At 44.9% G+C, this 21,187-nt stretch overlaps 1 protein-coding gene across 1 annotated transcript in view; it reads right to left on the bottom strand.

Moving 5' to 3' along the window:
• Window positions 1-445: 445 nt before the first annotated feature.
• Window positions 446-21,187, bottom strand: part of ANTXR1 (ANTXR cell adhesion molecule 1) — a 72,438-nt gene continuing 51,696 nt past the window's right edge. The window contains exons 11-13 of the mRNA XM_025214642.1: window positions 11,912-11,981; window positions 10,535-10,613; window positions 446-486 (exon numbers count right to left, since the gene is read on the bottom strand). Coding sequence (XP_025070427.1) covers window positions 460-486; window positions 10,535-10,613; window positions 11,912-11,981 — 176 coding nt within the window. The 3' untranslated portion in view covers window positions 446-459. The remainder of the gene's footprint in view (window positions 487-10,534; window positions 10,614-11,911; window positions 11,982-21,187) is intronic.

Here is a 21,187-nt window from a genome sequence, read left to right as displayed (position 1 = left end):
GAAATTTGCCCTAATTCTCCAGTTTAATTTAATCCATGGTGAGACTATGTAGAGAGGTAGCTACTGTGACATAGGCAGATGCCCACAATGAACCAGGCTGGTCTCATAGGCCATGAGACAATCACCACTCTCAGTAGTTACCAACCTAAGACAGTTTGAACCATCAATCTGCAAATGAAAGGGTTTCCTGCCCCACTACTGGCCCTCTGAGCCATCCCATACTTTATACTGTCTGTTAGTTGAGGCCTGTGCCTGGGGTGCAAATGGCTGGAGAAAGTCACTTTCAGATCTGCAAGGAATCATTTGTTCTTTTATCTTTGTGCTTAGAAAGGCAGGGACTCTGCAGCAATGTAACATAAGGATCCAAGCTGCCAACCAAGTTTTACCGCGCTGTTGGAATCCCACGATTTTCAGCTTCTGCTCAGTTCCGACTCTGAGAGCTGCTGGCACAACAGGTCACTAGTGGCTTCTTCTGTCTTGGATGCACTATGCAAAACGAACAAAGCCTTGCTTTAATTCCTGCCCTGGCTTCTTTCTGAGACACTGTCTTTCTGTGTCGGGGAACTTGGCAGCAGTTGGGGAACCCATTAGCTGAGTGGGATTCTTTCTTCCTGCATTACACATTCTCTCTCTTGAAAGACCCTCTTTGTGAGCAGTCTGTTTGGTGTGCATGCTTGTGCATGCGCACGCACACATGCGCACACACACACACACACACACACACACACACACACACTTGTGCATGCATGTATACAAAAACATTAAAAAATGTTCTTGCTCTTTCAGCCACTTTTTCTAAGTCTTGATCAGGGACCATGATCAATTCTTCTTTGGAGTGTTTCTGACTCTGCCAGCCACCCTCTGAAGTGCCTTTGCCAGGAAGAATCTGGACCAGAAGCAACCTTTCCCTCTGTGAAAGAGATATCGCAGTCCTATGGCATGAGCATAAGAAGCAGAGCTTCTTGTTATCATTTGCTGCTGGCTTCCTTCTCAGCTTGTGGCGCACCATGCAACTTCTTTGCCCAACTGAGGAACAAAAGGGGATGATACTTGCCATGGTGAGGTGTAGGGATTAGCTAGTTTCAAAGGTGGATCTGATCTGAAAAGAGGCCGTGTAAACTTGGCTCCACGGGGTTCCATATCATTGCATTTCAGTTCTAGTCATTCAAAATCCAGGATGGGATACAGGTGCTTTTTTATCCTTTGCACTTGATAAGTTATGCAACATTGAAAACTGTCATTCTATATACTGCATCATACAGCATTCCTGATCACCTGCCCTGCAGCCTCTCTGTTGGTCAGAGTCATTCCCCTGGAGAGGCTGCACAGGGTCTGGGGCTGACACCTCTCTCATATGGCATAACCAGCTGCCTGACCAAACGCCACCTGCAGAAGTCGAACTTATAGAACCCACTCCATCAGGTATCAGCATTCAATCAATATGAGCGTGCGGCTACAAAACACCTTAGTACAAACAGCTACAGTACATGCAGCTCAGAGTGCTGGAAATTTTAAAAAAACAACCCAAAACACAGCCAACAAACCCATCTCCCTTATTCATGTCAACAATATTATGCTGTTACATGGGGTGTCATAGTTACTAGTTTCATAGTTACTAGGGTCAGAAGGGACCTGAGTAGATCATCAAATCCAACCCCCTGCCCTGGGCAGGAACAAGTGCTGGGATCATAATACTCCAGTCAGATGTTTATCCATCCTCCTTTTGAAGACCCCCAAGGTAGGGGAGAGCACCACCTCCCTTGGGAGCCCCTTCCAGAACCTGGCAGCCCTAACCATAAAGTAATGCCTCCTGATATCTAGCCTGAACCTGCTCTCAACAATTTGTGGCTGTTATTCCTTGTTATCCCAGGTGGTGCCTAGGAGAATAGAGCCTCGCCTATTTTCCGCTGGCCCCCCACCCCGTGAGTTTATAGATGGCCACCAGATCCCCTCTCAGTCTTCTCTTGTGGAGGCTGAATAGATTCAGGCCCTTTAGTCTCTCCTCGTAGGGCCTGGTCTGCTGCCCCCTAACCATATGAGTGGCCCTCCTCTGGACCCTCTCAAGGTTAGCCACATCCCTCTTGAAGTGTGGTGCCCAGAACTGGATGCAGCACTCCAACCAGCGCTGCATAAGCAGAAGGATAAGGGGAAGGATCAGGTCCCTGGACCTGCTTGTGATGCATCTGAGTCATTGGATACTGGGAAATCCCAGTATCTAGATCTAGTTGGATTCTGTCCCTCCTCTCCAGTGTGCCCACTTCTCTCCACATCTTTGTGTCATCAGCCAATTTGGACAGCGTGGTTTCCATGCCCACCTCCAAGTTGCTGATAAAGATGTTGAATAGCACAGGCCCGAGGACTGAGCCCTGGGGAACTCCACTGCCCACATCCCTCCCGGTCAAAAATGACCTGTCCACCACCACTCTCTGGGTGCGACCATCCAGCCAATTTGTCACCCATCTGACGGTGTAGGCATCAATGTCACAATCGCCTAGTTTATTTATGACAGGCTTGTCCAACATGTGGCCCTCCAAGCTGTTTCCTGAGGCGCTGCGATGGGAAACTAAAGTAAACACTGTACTTTCGTTTCGGGTTGGGGGGGGTGGTGATGTGATACCGCTTCCTGTTAGGTCTTTGAATATGGCTCGCCAGCCCACTGGATGATAAAAAGTTCATGATCCAGCCCCACATTCATAAAGGTTGGACACCCCTGATTTATGAGAATGGGGTGAGAAACAGTGTCAAAGGCCTTCTTGAAGTCCAGGTAGACGACATCTACCTCAATGCTCACATCCAAGGACTTTGTGGCTTGGGTGTAAAAGGAAACAAGGTTAGTCAGGCAGGATCTGCCTGCAATGAACCCATGTTGGTTGCCCCTGAGCATTACTTCCCATGCTGGGCCCCCACAGGTGCACTCCTTGATAATTTTCTCAAAGGTCTTCCCAAGAACCGAGGTGAGACTAACTGGCCTATAGTTACCTAGGTCCTCCTTTCTCCCCTTGTTGTAAATGGGGACCACATTGGACCTTATCCAGTCCTCTGGGACCTGACCAGAGCACCACGAGTGCTTGTACTGCCATGCCAGGGGCCCTCCTATGACCTCTACCAATTCCCTCAGTGCCCTTGGATGAAGAGCAACCGGACCTGCTGATTTAAACACATCCAGCCCCTCCAAAAGTTCCCTGACTAGATTGTCCCTGACCCTAGGCATGGTACCATGTCCCCTGAGCCTGTCTGTAATCCTAGGGGGGGGAATTGTCTCCAGTCCCGGCTCAGAAATATGGAGGCAAAGAAATTGTTGAAGAGATTGGCTTTTTCTTTTGCTGCCAACACCAGATTACCAAGCCTGTCCTGTAGAGGCCCCATGTTACCTGGTGCCTTTTTCTTACTCCCTATGTATTTGAAAAAGGACTTTTTGTTATCCTTAATTCTGGCTGCCCGCCCCAGTTCCATCTCTGCCTTGGCCTTCCTAACTGCCTCCCTGCAATCACAAGCAATGGAGGTGTCATCCTCCTTGGTGATTGCCCGTTGCTTCCACTTTTTTGCCCGCAGGCCCTCCTGGATGCCTTTACTGAGCCAAGGAGGCTTTTTAGCACTCTTGCCCCCTTTGGTTCATGTTGGGACTGAGTCCCTCTGAGCCCAGAAGATCATCTCCTTAAGGAACAACCACCTGTCCTGGACTCCCATCTCACTGAGGCTCTGAGTCCCCAATGTCTCTCTTACTAATCTCCTTAGCTCATTGAAGTCAGCCCTCCTGAAGTCAAGGACTTTTGCTTTACTGCTTGCTTTTACCACTCTGTGCCAGATAGCAAATTCCAGCAGACGATGGTCACTAATGCCTAGGTAGTCGAGCACCCACAGATCCCTCACCAGGTCATCGCCTGTGGCAAGGACCGTGTCCAGCAAGGCATTTACTTTGGTGGGATTAGGTACCTCTTGAGTTAGGTGGGGTGGTACAATGCAACTTGGAATGTGAGACTGGCACCATGCCGAGGTCAACTGCAAAGGAGGTTGCTATGATCCATTAAGGACTTAGACCTGAAAGGTGCTGACAAAGCTCAGCTCACAGAATTTGGGGCACTTGCTTCTTTCACTACTAGGGTTGCAGGTTCAGCTTAATAAAAGCCTAACTGTGCTGCCACTCAATTTAACAATCCCAGTGGCTGCAGTGGGAACAGAATAAAGCCACTTTTGAACATCCCACTTTGAATGATCAGCTGTTACTCGATAAATACAACCCACCCTGTCAGATAAAGTTGGAAAATGGGGAACAGTTTGGTAATATCATTAACATAAATATTAGATGTGAAGTTCCAGACTACTAGGACTCAAAGCTACAGGAAGCCTCGTTTCCATTTTAAAGAACAGAGTGTATTCTTTATTGCAGTCATGTTAAAAAGGTCCCACGTCAACCAAATGTTAAATGCAGGAGTGAGGAAGCTGGTCATGGCAACAAGAATGGGAAATCACAGCCTTTCATGGCCTATGAAAATATATAAAGCCATGGTGGGCTTGCAAGTGTGTTCTCTTGTTTTCTCAATCTGGACTGTAGACACTTGGGGCTCCACACAGCCATCAGATACTTTTGCTTCTGTTAGCACGTGGCGCAAAGGCCTCAGGAGCAGAGAACAAAGGCATCTTTGCCTGTAAAGCCAACACCAACCCCCAGCCTGTAAAGATGTGCACCCTTTTAGGACACTGGAAAAAGATCAGGCAGCTGGGAGCAAGGACATTCCAGCAGGCGAGAAGAAGGGTCTCTGCCCTACATACCTAAATTACAAGCTCCCTGGAACAAGGACTCTGTTTTGTTGTTTGAGTGTGTAGCACAATGTGGCTCTGATCCTAGAGCTGGGCTCCCAGATACTACTGCAACAGAAATATGTAACAATAAAGTACTAATGCAGAAAAGGGCTAGGGGTTCCATCTCACCATCTCTGGTTGGAGAGCCAGTGGGCTAGTGGGCAGTGCAGAGGGCACTATTGGCTTATTTGTTTTGCAAGAGCATTTTAAGACCCCAGCAAAGGAAGGCCCTGTCGCATGAATCATTGTGTAGACATAGGAGGAGACAGGCCTTGCCCCAAAAACTTACAACCAAAATGGACAAGACAGGATTGGAGAAAGAGTGGAGTCTTTTGCTTATTTTGCAAGGGCAACTGAGAAACAAAGATGAAGTGACTGGTTCAAAACCACACATGGAAGCTGTGGCAGAGCCAAGAAATGACCCCACTCTCCTTAGTACCCATGCAGTGCCATAAGGACAGGGCCACCCTTCCTTACCATCCCTGAACTAGCTCTTTGTCAATGCAGGGGATTAATGCCTCCAGTGCTATACTTTCTTGGCTCCTTTCACCAGCTCTGAATTTACCCAAGCAAAGAATCACATTGGCCCTCTCTGTCCCCATGCTGTTTTGTTCCCTCTGGCTTAAGTCATATTATCACAATACATCCTTCAGCATTGTCCATATTGATGGAAAGGATTCATTTCCCAGCTCTCTACTCAGGGGCCGGAAAAATTTCAAATGAAAGAAAAACATTTCTTTCAAAGAGCAGAAGTATTGAAAAAGCAGCTTAAAAAAATCTTCCAAGACAAACAAGCCAAAGAGATGAATTCATCAAATACTTGTAGCCAGCTGAGCCTTGTCACACTGGAGCTGCTGGCATCTTATCTCACGGCTCAGTGCATAAACAGCACAGGCTTTCCAGGACCTCTCATTTCAGCCATTCCCTCTTTCTGATGGGCTCTTTGCCAGTGGTGATGCACCCTAACTTATAGGGTCCCAACTCAACATTAATGGGACTGCAAGAGTCAGCAGGGCAGAACTGATCCCTCTATCTCTACCCTCCCTGCATCATGTGGCGCCATTGCTGAAATAAGCCCAGCTTCCTAATGCCTATCATCTGCATTACCAAGAGATGGCCAGCTGTAGTTTTTGATTTGTAGCTTGCAATGCTTTTAGAGAAAAAAAAGGGAACCTGACCTGAAAGAATACACAACAGTTTGCTACTGGGACAAGAAGGAGCACTCAGACAGCTCTACTGCGTTTGCAAAATGAGAAAGTGGGTGCCAGAGTGAAGTGCTGCCAGAGCGAGTGCTGCATCTCAGAGAACATGCACTGAAAGGTTTCACCTACAGTTTATTTTATGAAAATGCCACCCACCTCCCCAGCCTCTGTATCAGCTTTCATAGAGGAGCGGAAATTACAAGGTGGGCTGAACTCACCGGTGGTTAAAGCTCCTCTCCACCCAGAAGGGATTGGGAGAGGCTGTTTTTTTGTCTATGCTTCAAGGACTCTACCAGCTGAGGGGAAATAGGAGGGGGAAACCAGGCTCCTGGGATGGACACATCTCATTTCACTGGGTCAGGTTCTGTTATCACCTCCCTTTTTTCTGCCCTGCCCTCCTGGGATCTGCTGGAGTGCTCTCAGCCTCACACCTGTGTGTACAATACTGGCTAATTAATTGGGCCAGGCTCACTTTATAACCTGGCAAATTGAGGGTATGACATTCCTGGCCTCTCTCCAGGATACATTGCTTTTCTTCTTCTGGCAGCTGGAGTACTGCTTTGACGTTTAAATGGTCTTGTGAGTGTGCAAGATGGCCCAGCCAAATTTCCTATTATACATTTCAGTCCTTGAGGTTTTGAATATCCATAATGATACTAAGTCACAACAAAGACAAAAATTCATGAGACAGTAATAATGAGGGGGCAGACTACTTGACTTAACAGACAAAGCTCTTCTTGAGCAACCCCAGTTTTATCTTGTCATTGAAAACCGTGCTCCAGAAACTAGAACTACGGAGTATCCCAGAAGCCCTGAACATTGACAAAGCCTGGGTCCAGATTTCATACCTAACCCATAACTTCTTTAGGGGGTTAAACTAGAACACTGCATCAGTTCTCAACACCCACGCACGGGAACTCTGAGGAAGTTTAGAACTCAACTCTGCACCTTGAGCATGTGATTACTGAGACATCATGTTTTGCTCAGAGTGGGAGTGATGGATCAGCTAAAATGGAGGCAGGTCTGCATTCATCTGCCACAAATCTCCCATCAAACCCATGAGATGCCACAGTTTTCCATCCACTCTGTAGTCATGCACTTCTTTGTTGCACTTTTTGCTTCCAGTCCAGAAATGAAAGATGTGAAATTCCATGTGAAATGCATTGTCACTTCTTTTTCCAACTATTTGAGTTGGTCTAATAAAAGATATCAGATTTACCCAAAGGACCAAGATATTGGATTCACCCAAAGAACCTTGTCTGCCTATGTCCTTAGAGCAACACGGATACAACCTACACCCCTGTCACTTCTTGACACCAGTAGGGAATGTGGTGCCCGACTTTTCCTCACTTTTCTGTGTTAAAGTTGAGTCTCCTCTGTAGCAGTGGCCGGGTGGAATTCTACTTCTAATGCCTCTGAATGATTCCAGAAGGATATGCTCAAATGACAGCTGAAACTCGCATGAAGGGCTATCCCTGCAGGAGATCTCAAAGTCCAGCTGGGCTCCTGCAATTCCTGCATCCTAGCCAGGACAAAAACCCTCCATTTGGAGCTCAGTTTATTTGTTAATGGATGTGTGCACCTCTGATCCGATCCTGGACTGATACCTAACACAAGACATTTAAAGTAGCCTCATGTATGTATCCAACTTCCCTGCCTGTAAAAAATTCTTTTGAAAATCCAGCCTGTGATTGACTTGTAAGAAAGAAAAATAAAATAAAATCCCCAAAATTGCAGGCCTCCTATGGATTATTTCATGTTTCAGGCTTGGAAATAGATGGACCAATTTAAACAATTTTTTTTAACGTAGGCTTTGTGAGCCAAGATTAAGTCCAGATCACATTCTTGTTTCTAGGTCATTAATCTTTCCAAAACAAAGTTTACAATGGAAATTCTGTAAGACCCTCAACTAAAAAAAGGTCTTAAAAGATCTTCATGGGTTTTTTTTCTTTCTTTCTTTTACTAAATGAACTATGCTTACCTCTTCTTCTGAAAGACAGATTTCCAGTGGAGTATAAGGGAAGTGTTTGGGACTTTGGTCACTTTAGGATTTAGGCTCCTAAATCCCAACTACTGCTGTTACTCAGAGCACTCAGTAAATTTGCGCAGTTTCATGAGTGCCTAGGAAACTGTGGATGATAGAAGTTACTGCAACATTTATACCCTGACAACAAAGTAAACCAGACTCAACACAGAGCAAATTTACATGTTCTAATTTAATCCATTCCTTGCATTTTCTCCCACTGAACTACGAAGTCTGCCACAACGTTTCAAGGGTTAGACAATGCAGGGAAAAAAAGATGAACATGAGGAGTAAAATAGCTTGTATAGGGCTGCCAGTGTAGGAGGTCCACCAACTTCCACTCACACTAGAGGAGTTAGGCGGATATATATCCATGAGTGATATAAATCAGCCCTTAATGATCAAAGCAAAATCAATTGAGTCAGTCCCAATGACAAATTTCCGTTGCAAGTGCAAACAAGTACGTGTCCAGATTTGGGCTGGGATGACCAGTTCTGAAAGCACACAGCTAGAAGCTCAAAGGCTGTTTCAGCTCTATTATATACACTTCTCTGTTGTCATAATTAAAAAAACCCCAAAAAACTAGCTCTGGCCAAGAGAGGTAAGACAAGCAATGTCCTGTACTGCTGCAGTACAGGACTTATTTGCATCTTTCCAAAACCGACTGAGAAGCAGACTAAGCCCGTCAACACGTATGCCTCTTACCCCTCATCTCCTGAATACTTTCCTCATTTTCCATCTATGAAACATTGTAGCAGATTTCACACTTTCAGTGGACAAAATGCAAGGAATGGCTTCAGTTACATAATACATCAAGTTCTGCCTCTGCCCACATGCAGTCAAAGGAGCTGCACTAATTGACATTGGCTAATGAGCTGGTCCTGTGTTTCAGTAATCAGAGCCACAAGACCAGAAAAGTGCTAAAGATGACACAACTAGAAGCACAACCTCCATCTTTTAAGGATGCAATACATTCAGCAACCGCTTGGTAACATTTTATTACCAAGGTAGGTCAGCCAGGTACATTGGAATGGCCTCTCCCCAGTTTTGCTAGCTTTAACCTGAATACCCCAAGACATGAAATGGCTGCTGTGAGCACCAATTTCTAAATGAAACCTCGATTTTTTAGCTCTCTCTCTCAACAAACTGAAGCTTCTGTTAAGCAATGGCCCTGAGAACTGGGCATCCGTGTGCCAAACACTGAGCTGTCATTAGAAGTGAGGGAGGGGCAGAAGATATAAAGATGAGAGGAGTTTTGGGTACAGTTAGGACATTGTTTCAAATCTAAGGCCCTTCTTTCTTTCCTGCCATCTACAAAGAGCTATAGTGATTTGCTATGGAGGAAATATTTACTTCAGCCTTTATAAATGTCCCATAGCTTCTTTGCAAAATAAGAGAAGGAAATCTCATGCAGGACATCTCACTGCGGGCTTCTGTCACCTCCTGCTGCAGCTCTGAAAATGTCTTGCAGTCTTTGAAGTGAATGAAACTACATGAAGGCCAGGGGTTATTGCCTCAGCATTTGCAGGACTGAGGCCTTTGCAGCCTTCTTTAAAGTGATGCAGCATTCAAAAATATGATATGCAGTGTCATGTTTGTCATTTACAGAATTAATAAACCAACTAAATGAATATACATTTTCCTTTTAACTTCAACATATTTCAATTCTGTTGATTTCTAGCTGATTCTGATCACCTTATCTTGTAGTTTCCCAACAAACTGAAGAAAACCAACATTTTAAATCATATTTTTTTCTCATGTATTATTTTCATCTAGTGTATTTAACCCAATAAATCTAAGGCTTTAAATGTTCACAGCTCCTCTGCATGAAGCTTCATGCAGAAGGAGTGACACTAAGGCAAAAGCTTAATGCTTTTATCTTAAGAGAAAACTTTTCTTTGTCCCCTCGAAAAGGAATGGGAAGTTCAGTTCTCACAGTCTGTAGCTTGGCAGCAGGAATTTAGCTGGTGTAAACTGACACAGTGACAATTTATATAGGATGAGCATTGGCCCTGACTGTATACTGCAAATGTAAATCTGAAAGTGGAGTTGTACAGTCCATGTTGATTGTATTTGGGCATTGCCTCATATGACAAAGTGGAAAAGTTGGTGGGACTGTGTGCATGAACATGTATATGCATGCATGCACACACACACTTTCACCCGGGCAGCAAAAGGCACTTGGAAGGAAATGGCAACTCAACCTGAAATAAAAAGGCCTTTGTAAGCTCCAGATCAATAAGCCTTCATGTCAGCTCTGAAAACACTCATATTAATGGTATCTCCAAACAATCTTGTCAATTGTTGAGCAGGTTTAAGATGAAATGATACAAGAGGCAGTTTTTTCCCCTAATCTAGTACAGCAGCATTTGTGGACCAGAGCTGAGCAGTTTTGGCAGCTACATGTTGTATAACTTGGCCTTTCACTTGTGCCACACAGAAACATGGTTCAATTCTGTTTGCCAGATAAGTTAAAACATCAAAATCAAAGCAAGTCGAAACAACTTACACAGTGTGTGCTGGAGATGATGACAGAGCTCGAGATGAAACTGAGGCCATCATTCATGCTCACCTGAAGAGCTGCTTCCCTGAAAAAAAAACCCAACACAGAACAACAAATTTGCCACCCTGGATCAGACACAATGATTCCTCCTTGAACCTAGAATCCTCAAGCTGGGCAGGGGCCTGGGAAAAAGATTGTTCTTATATTTTGCATGCAGCACGCCTCCACCCAAAGCAGAAATCCCGTAACCCAAAAGGAAAAAGAAGGCAGAACACTCCATAGACTCCATCTGGGACCTTCCTGTTGGCCTTTCCAATGCAAGCAAACAGAGGACAGATACTATGGTGATGGGCTGCGACACAAAACCTCTAAAGGGGAAAACCTGCCTGTCCCCTCTCACTATGGTGATGCTTCTATAGGGGAAGCAGTGGGGAATGGACAGTAGAATACAAAAAGACAGATATGGGTTTTATTACATTTTATGAGCTCTTAAAGTGGATCAACAGGCTAGATATACAGGGCAAGAAAAGTCTGCAGATCATTCTGGATTTCTGCAATGCTCCTTTATCAATGAGCCCTTAATCTTTCAATTAACAGTGTACAAAAAAGATGAGCAGGTGCAACACCTGGTTGGTATTTTTTTTAAAGGTTGCTCTTAAACCAGGTGTTTCTTCCCTTCCAACCAACTCCCAGCTCCACAAAACCAGCAGATTTAAATAAATCCTCTTTTTTTTTTTTTTTTTTTTAATTCCATGAAAAGTCATAAGAGTTTGTCTTGCTCACATCCTGCATCCCTAGCTTTAGGTGGTTGAGACAATTTCAAAGGGAGCTTCTAAATCTACTTATGCTTTGTCACTAAAACAAGATGTAGCCAGTTCTTGCACCAGAATGTGTGCCATGACCAAGTATTGATCTGTGCTGACCAGTGATGGTGAAAAACATTCTGGACAGACAAACATGCTGTGGTTCGGGGGGAGGGGGAGGGGCTGGTGCAATGTGTGGACTAGAAACTGTGGCCAAGATGAACAAAGAACATAGGAATGGATGTTAATAGAAACCAGACAAATCAGTATTTTTCACTGGTGAGCATCTATAACACAGGGCTGTGATACCCTGGAGTGCAGGGCCATATTAGCACTGTTAGGTGTGCAAACACCTACACACGAATTGCACAATAAAACCAGAGATTCCACTGGATCAAAAAGATTCTGACCTACTGTGATCTTTCTGAATTCTTTGAAACAGAAGAATTGCTTTCTTATTTTTCCACAGTCAAGAAATGAATAAAAGCAAAGAGCTGGCATTTTTCAAGAGATGCCTTCAGTCTAATGAGGGGTGCCTTGAATCTGAAAAGGTTGAGAACCCCGATTCATAAGAACTTACATTCCAACTTCTTGTAACACAGGTGCCGGGCAGAGCAAATATGTATCTTCCACCACAAAAGGTTTCTCATCTGGAAAAGAGAGAAAATAGGATGAGTTTGGCTCGGTGTGATTTGAAGGTTAGGATTGCATCGCTGGTTAAAACGTCAGCACTCTCACTCGTGGCATGTTAACTTTAGTGTGATTTTAATCTGTGATCTGCCAGAACATTTATGCTCTTTTCCTGGGTGTGCTGTGCTCTTCCTATGTAAAAACCTGTGTCAAAACTCTTCATTTAGTGTTCCATTTTTTTTTTTATTTGCACATGGATGTCTGGTGCCTCTTGAGTCAGCGACCCGGGGGCCAATCCTGCTCCCCAGCTGGCACTCGCAGGGTGCTCCCGCCTGCCCCCCTGCCCTCTGGCTGCACAGGGAGCACAGCCTGACAAGGGGTGCACTGGCACTCTCAGGGGGTGCACCCCCTATGTGTAGCCCCTGATTTGCATAACAGCAATAATATTATATGCATGCTGGTCCTCTTAATTAATTGAGCCTCAAAACTCCTTTAAGACTGGAAAATATTATTACTCCTGTAGTACAAATGGATCAACTGAAACACAGGAAAATAAAGAAATCTGCTACAGGTTTTCCGAGATTGCCTATGTTCTGTGCAGTGCTCTCTCCGCTGTCAGTTATGCCGTGCAGTCCTCTCAGCTGCACTATCACTGGAGATATGCAAACCTTGAGATTTCCAGGACTACTTGCCTCTAACCACTTCAAAAACATTTAAAAAAATTCAGTTACTTGGGAAACTAAGGATCCCACAAAGTTCAGTAGCTTGCTGAACTGAACACTTGGCTGCCTGACTGATGGGCATGATTGGCAGCAAATCTAAACACCAGCGGGCAGGCTGGTTTTCCAAAGAAAATTTGATGCAAGTGACACATTTTTAAGGAAAGTTGTGATTTGGTTGAATCCAATTGAAATGACTTCATCTGACAATGTTCGACAGGTTGCAGTGTGAATTATGATTTATAAATGTCTCCAGCATCTTCTATAGATATGGTTACAACAATTTATAACTAGAGCTGGTAAAAATAAAACCATACATTTCTCTATTTGGTTTGAAAAGTTCGGTGGAATTTTTCACTTTTAGTTTCCCCTCAGTCATCTCCTTTCCTCTTCTTCCACTGGAGAAGATGGGCAAGGAGAAGAAAAGGAGAGAAAACAAACCTTCCCAAACTGAAAAAGTTGGGGTCTATTTTTGGGGGGGAGTGGGGACGGGACCAAAAATATATAACCCAAAATAAATATGAAACCCCCAAAATAACAACCTAAAGATTAAGAATTTGGGTTTAAACCCCATTTTGTGTTAAAAGTATTTTGTGAAAACCATTCAAACACCTGAAGCACTAACATATAACACTCATGTCTGTAACATGTTTAGAATGCCAATTAAACACAGAGGAAGTCTTTACCTATTTATAGGTGCATCCCTGACTATTTATTGTATCTGATTTGCCATGATTATCCTTCTCTAGTGGGTTGTTCACTTGGGTAGCCCAGCAAAATGGACCGTTATGAAATTATGCTAGGGATATTCTAAGACATGATCACTGGGACCCCTTCAGCCTGACGCCACACTACTGAGCGCTTCTTGCATTCCCAGGACAAGACAACAGAAAAAACAGAAGCCAGATTAACACAATGAATCCATGTTTGTTGTACTTCAGCAGCATCTGCCCATGATAGAAGAGGAATGGGTCATAGATAACCAACTTGCTGCAGAATACCCCAAACGCCTGATTTATATTCAAGTTGCTTTGTGCTTCTGTGGCTTTGTAAAGGGGCCTTCAAGTAGGAATTAATCACATTTACACTCAGTCTGAAGCCCCTTTGCATCTACCAGTGTCAGGGGGTCTTAACATGAATGAAAATTCAGGTCCAAGGTCTGAGTTAGAGTTTTTCCCCCTATTCTGGCAGTGCGAATGGATGGCATCTGGTTCTAAATGAAACCCGAGTCTTTCTCCAAATCGTAGCTGTTGGCTGATACAAACTGACAGATCCAGGTCCTGTGCCAATGACTCTATGTTGACATACCAAGGCCTTAAGCAAGACAGAAGGTAGATTCTCAGTGCAGAAGTCCCTCTTGCAGTGCACAGCAGGACTCTTCTCCATGACAGCAATATATCATTCAAAATTTACAACAAACTGGCTTGCCTCCACGCCCCATACCAGGCAGGTCCTAAATACATAGCAAGATGCCCAAAAGTCAAGTGATTCCCATTATCATGCAATTTCATTAAGTACAGTTTGGATTGAAAATTGATGTGGTGCCATCTTGTTTGTTATATAAAGAAGGAAAAATGAAAAGCAGGAGACTTTACTCCCGGAGGGGTTCTCTCAATAACAGCTACTTTATTTCTCAGGGCACGTGTCATGTGAGCACCTGGAAGCCAGATTTACAGTAGTGTTCAACATCTACTGAAAGCAGCTCACAATAACAGGAATGGGTATGAATGGAGCAGATCTAAAAATCTGGCCACTTCTTTTCCAAGGTGAGATGGGAGCTGACCTCCCCTGAGTTTTTGGCGCTCTATTTTTAGGGATTTGGCTTCAATTGATATGCCATTATCAAAAAGGAGGAAGCTTGAAGGAGGTCCAAAGCTTAAAAGGACACCATGAATTTCTTAGAAGAAATCTACTCTTCAACTTCAGAACTTTTACAACATTTAAGTGGCTATTGAGCAGCTGCTGCTTAGCACAGATCAACCCACAGGAGCAAGAGAGCCCTCTATGAAATACTGAGTTTTCCCCAATGGGTCAGAAGCAGCACTTCTGCAGATATAAGGAAGGCCAGGATGTTGTGCTACAAGGGACAAGGTTCTGAGAAAGTGGGCAGAGTGAGATCACAGGCTCTGCAGATGGCTGTAAAAAACACCCTGGGGACGGGAGAGAATTTTCTCGGTGTCATTTCGAAAGCAGCATCTCTCATTGAAGATAAATATTTGTTTTGCAATACAACATTAGTTTCTCCAGAATGTGCCTTGCTCATATATATTTCATGAGCACGTTTCCCTGCTTTGGCAGCAGAATAAGAGAAACATTTCTAAAGTAATTTGGGAAGTTATCTTTTCTTTCTATTCCCATGAAATACTTTAATGATAATGGAAAAGATTAGCTTCTGTTGAAAATTTCCCCAGAAGTTTTCATTCATGGTTTTGAGTTTTCAGCTTTCTGAGGAAAACGAGGCCAAAATGTGACATTTTCCAGGGAAGTTTCCATGTTGATGGAAAAGACATTTTTTCTTGCCCAAAGTAAAAGTAAATTAAAATGGCAATGGAGGGCTTGGGTTTAGGGTACACAGCTCAGTTGATGAGAGCTGACTTCACTCTGGGTTTGTTGGTTCTTCCCTTACACAGTAGAGCAGTATGATGGATGCTCTATATTAGGTGAGGGATTGTAACAAGGCAGAGAGAGAACTTAAGAACATTTCCTGATCTGAGGGAACCTTTCACAGCGGTTCGCATCATCCATTCTGTGCAGGCTCCAAGGGCGCCCATACATGTGGCGGGGGTTTAGCTTTTCAGGGTTCCATTCTATGTCCCCTAACTTGAAATGGTGAGTTTTTAATTTAAACAGTGTGTTTTATTTTTCTGACACTATATGCATGTCATTGTCCTGGTGGCCGCAGGCACCTGCTGAAAACAGAAGTGGCAAGGGGCTTGATCCTCCCCACTTCCACCCTGGTAGAGCCTGCTTACCTCTCCTGTGGCCAGGGGGGGCAAGCTGCCGGGGGGCCAAGCAGCTCCTGAGCTGCGGAGAGCTCCAGTCCTCCTTTCTGCAGCAGTGGTGCCCCCAGGGCCACCTAGGTGGGCTGCTAGTGGGCTGGGTGCTGCCCCAGCTCAGAGGCGCCCGCTCCAACTCTTCTCCGAGCTGGTCTGGGCTTCCAGCACCCCATGCTCCATCCCTGGCACCTCCTTTGGCCACCAGCACACCCAGCCACCCTCCGGCCACCTCCCCACGCTGCCCCAGGGCAAGCCATCTTGTTCCCAGGCATCTCAGGTGTCCTGGCGGCCACAGACGCCTACTGAAGTTGGAAGCAGCGAGGGGCCTGATCCTTTTTTTTGGCAGGCCTGCCCACCTCTCCCACAGGCGGGGAGGTGACCTGACAGATTAATGGCTGCAACATTCCAAGCTGCAACACTGCAAACTAAACTACATCGGGATGTGGCATAGTTTGTGACGATGCTAACTTATTTAAAACCCCAAAACTCACATACACGTAGTGTGACGCCATTAAATCACACAAAGGGAAGTTGTCATCACATGTACATAGTAACACTGTCAAATGTACAAATGCCCCAAGGCACCAAAGTATTCTTCACAGACCTTTCAGTCCTGTCGAAGACTGTTTGATGCCACTGGAAGGTATATCAAATTGAGGCTTAAAGCTGTTTACATTTGCCACTACTGCAAGCATTCACAGGTTTGCCAAGGGGCTGATAAAAACAGCAGCACCTCACACCCCTTGGCACAACTGTAAAAGGCTTCACAAGGTGCAAGTCAGTGGAAAGCAAGGTGCTAAGACTGCAAAGACCCTGGCTAGCCAGATTCACCCTTACTTACATAGGGATAAATCCGCTGAAACTCCAGAGGAGTTTAAGGAGTCACACCAATGCACGTGTGACAAGAGAATCAGCCCCCACCATCTCAATTACTTCCTTCCTGTAGTAACAGCAAGCTAAAGGCCAAAGGACATTTGCTGTTCCAATCTGCAAAGCACCAAAAGCCAGTTTTATTTTGCAAGGCTTTTTGCTTAGAATATTTAATAAGCTTTTTTGCCCCCGCCCCACTCTTCAGAACCAAAATTAAATCTACTCTTCCCCAGAAAGTTTATCAGCTTCATAGTCCCATGGGTCTGTTGTACCTCAGAGCTGGCCAGTTTGGCTTCAGAGAGGGATTATTTTGTTTGGAGAATGTTTTGGTTCACCACAAAAATGAGTGACAACTTTTCTTTGCTCTAAACAAAAGAAGATCCATTTGGTTTGCATAACTCTAGCCATCTGACTCCTTCCTGGAAAACTACATTGGGAAACAAAACAAAAAATGCCTTTCATCTACTATGGAGCCTGTATCTGTAGGAAGCATCTGGAGCAATTCTGCTCCCCACTGCAGGTTCCAGAAGAGCTCCCTCTGTTCCTTTGCTGTTATAGATGAACCCGAACTTTCACACACTTTGGATCTAATGCCAAATCTGACCTCTGTGGTTTGGACTCATCTCAATTCACAATATAAACTGCAGAACTGCTGATGTCAGGAGGAAGAGCAGCTTAGTAGATAGGGCAATGGACTGGGAGACAGGAAATGAGTGATCTTCTGTTTGCCAACTGCTCTACCACTGACTGGTGGCATAACCCTGGGTAAGTCCCTACATCTCTCCATGGCTACATGGACATTAAAGAATCGTTTAACCCCATGGATAGGCCCGCAAGTAAAGAATGGGGGTACATTTTCAAGTCAGCCTGCTTGAGAAGCTTGTATCACTACTGCCCAGGGATAGCTACCCTACATGCACAGATCTCAGTCAATAAGACATGACACAAACTCATGTGATTCTACTCTTCAACTTTTAATTTATACCTCCCTTGCTCAACAAATATTTATGGCCTGTAAAACCCACTGAGCCTGGCTTTAGACAGTTACTTGCTGCTACTGTCATCAGTGAGGTTTTACCAACTGCCTTCCTCTTAGCCAAGACTTGGACTCTCTTCAGTCTGTAATCTTAAGGTAAAAGAAACAAACACTGGATTGCACAGAAAGTTGCTGATGTGCTTTACCAAGAATGGAAGTTTTGCTAGAACTCAAGTGAGCAAAGGACCAAAGCAGAGTCACCAAATAAGACAGAACTATTTCCGTTCAGCCACAGAACACGACTGTGTATAAAACAGGCTTGTTTGGGCTACAAGTTAATGCTATAGAGACAAAAGGAGGCAAGACTGAAAAGGAAATGCATGAGAATTATGGAAGGGATTTTAGAAATTGATTAATGAAATGGAGTTCTTTAATTTCTGGGTGGTCCAACTTGGGATGGTTTAAGAACCAGACAGCCAGGGAAGCACCATCTGAAAAGAAGGTCTCTTTATAGTGCCTCTAGTTGGGCACCCATAAAACAGATGCCCCTCGGCTTGTTTAGAAACCTGTCTGTAGAGCCTGACTTCACTTCTTCACCGCAGGAAAAATAACTTCAGGGAAGTCAAAGAAGTTACACCAGTGAAAAACTGGGCTGAGGGCAAAATCAGAGCCCAAGAATTAGCTGTGTCCTTGCATTGCCAGTTGACCAATGCTAGTCAGTCATCTCGTTAACATCCTGAGCTCTCCCAACCCGGATGCTTTACCTACCTTTTCTTAAAATTTAAGGCCAGAAGGGACCATTCTATCTTCCATCTTGTCCTTTTACAGAATACCAGCTGTATAAGTTCCAGTTGCCTCTTAAGAATTTAACCTTAGCCAAACAAGATCTGTCAGAAAAGCATCCAATCTTCAAGTGGGGTAGCCCTACCAGGATGAGCTGAGCTACCATAGTGCAAATAATAGCCATGCACCGATTCCTGAAGCAATCCTTGCCCCAAGTGCTGCAATGTAGCACTTGGTTTCTTCATTCAAGGATCAGCTCACTGGGGAAACACTTAAGACTCACCCACCTTGAAGCTTAGCATTTCTGCTGTTCCTCAGTCAGGAGGGGAGAAGACCAAGAAAATACCTTGGAAATCTTCACACCATCTACTAAAGAGTGATCTTAGTTTATCCTGGCTGACTTTTCCTGTTACTCTAGTGCTTGTGATTTCCCTCCAAGAAAAGATCCTTTTTCAACTTGAACCCATTTGTGGGGAAATAGGAATGTAGAAAGAGAGACACTGGTGCATTCCCTGAGCTAGAGAAATTGCCTGTTAAAGGGCCCCGTAAATAAGAAATGAATGTTTTGCTAATGCTATAATGAAAACCATGCTGAAATCATGCTATAATTTCCCTGCCTTGTATAGGGATATATGGGCTCTAAGAGCCAAAAACATTCAAGACAGATTTAGGGGATGTTTAGGTGGAAATGGATAAAGTATTGAGCTGTGATGTCACATGCAGAGTGATTTGTATAAAGGAGTGAAAGGATCTGGAAGGAATTTGTTTTTTTCCTGATGGGTTCATCTGTTGTGCTTGGGATTTTATTTCCAGTTCAAACACGCACTAAACAAATGCTGCTAATGAAACCTGCGTGGCATTGTATCACCACTTACGCTAACAGCTGACAGCTCAGAAAGACAGCACGTGCCTCTATGCAAAAGGGGCATCTCTTTGGAGAAAGCCTTAGGGCATGTCCCATCATTTCCACCGCAGCATGAGTCACAAAGCCCCCATGTCATAATAACATCCCTTACTCTTACGTACATAAGCATGCTACAAACACAACCACCTAGGGAGAGGTGGTGTCATAACTTAAAGCAGAAACAGAGGCGCACGCGCACGTGCGCGCGCACACACACACACACACACACACACACACACACACACACACACACACACAGAGGTAGGGTGGCTCAAAGGCAAGCAGCAATGAGCAGCCAATTCTGAAACAGAATCCAGGTCTCTGGATTCCCTTCCAGTGGCCTCTCGACCAGAGCATACTGCCTTCCCAATGCTCAGTAATGCCAACTCTCCTGAAAAAATCGTGAGACTCCTGATTTCCAAGCCAAATTAACTCTGACGGGGGAGCTGGGACCTTGCTCTGCACCCACCCCCCAGAGAGGGAGGAAGTGGGGCAGGGACTGGGGTGAATGGGGCCCTGGGGCTGGGGTGAGTCATGTAACAGAGCCACAGGTGACTGGCTCTGTGTGTGTGTGTGTGTGTGTGTGTGTGTGTGTGTGTGTGTGTGTGCGCGTGCGTGCGCGCGCGCCTCTCACTCCCAAGCCACAGCCTTCTCAGCCCTGCTGCTGCCGCCTCACTCCTGACCCAGAATACCCCACATCCTGCCAGGGTATGTGGCAACCCCCCTTCCTTGGGCTCCAACACCCCCCCTCCCCCCACCTTCACAAATAATGTCGCCCGAACCCCACACACACACACACACACACACACACACACACAAGATAGCATCTTATGATTTACTTTCCAAATCTCTTGCTTTTTAAGAGTCTGTCCCATGATTTTTGACACAGTGAGGTTGGCAATACTGAATGCTTGTTGTGATGGGTGTATTAGTCCACGTTCTGTCTGCCCTGAGCAAAGCAACCCTATTTCCTCCAGTAGTTCTCATGCACCACACATCCCCAAATACTCTGTGCAATTTGCACACACGTAGCTACAGATCTAATAATGCTACAGCAGAAAGGAATAAGAGATAAAAGCAAGAAAAGACTGGCAAGGGTCCAGGACAGACCTGAAGAGAGACGATGATTCAGTGAAGCAAACCCAGATTAGAAGACAGGTTCTGAAGAGCAGAACAGCAGAAGGCTCCCACGCTAGCAGTGACTAAAGGCAGAGAGAAAACGTAAGAGCGATGCAGCCAGAGGAAACAGGGCATGAAGGCAAGGAGGAAGGATTGAGAAAGGAGGGAAGGTGAATCATAGAAGGCGCTGGGTGGGGAGTTAGCAGAGATGCTGCTGTGTAGTTTGGACGATAAACCTCACTCCCTATTGATAGCTGGTACATGCACACATGTTCTGGTCTGGTTTTCCTTCTTTCTCCCTTAGCTGTGCACCTGTGGCAACAAAATATCACTCCTATGCCCTAGATATTTCCTGCAGCCCTGCTTCTGGTGCCTCTGAGTAGCTAATTCAGGCTAGCTCATGTTGTTTAATCAAGTTCAGGCCAGTGGCTTGAGTCCAGCATTCAAACTCAGGAGTCCAGGATTGCTTTCCTAGCTCTGCCTCTGACTCACTACGCTACTGCGGTATTGCTTCACTTCTTTTTCCTCTCCTGTCCTTTGTCCGTCTATTCAGGTGGTAAATTGTTTGGGACAAGGACTACCACTATGTACACTGCTCAAAAATGAGTCTCTAATCTTGGGGTTTCTTGGCAATATAGGAACAGAAGACTATATTAGCAACGCGAGTGATTCAGGTGGATTGAAATTAGGACCTGGATAGATAAATCTATTTGACCCCATATAGTCTGAAGGCATTTCTAACCAGGCCTTGCTGGCTAAAGAAAAATTCTGATGGTGAACATACAGCTGACTGTAATTCAGCTCCAAACAGAATGATCTTAGCAGATGTTTCTCCTCTCTCTCTCTCTTTTTTTTTTAA

The sequence above is a fragment of the Alligator sinensis genome, unplaced genomic scaffold, assembly GCF_000455745.1.
Source record: "Alligator sinensis unplaced genomic scaffold, ASM45574v1 scaffold1030_1, whole genome shotgun sequence".
Taxonomy (NCBI): domain Eukaryota; kingdom Metazoa; phylum Chordata; order Crocodylia; family Alligatoridae; genus Alligator; species Alligator sinensis.
Note: the sequence above shows the minus strand (reverse complement) of the source record. Positions and strands in the feature narration are given on the sequence as shown.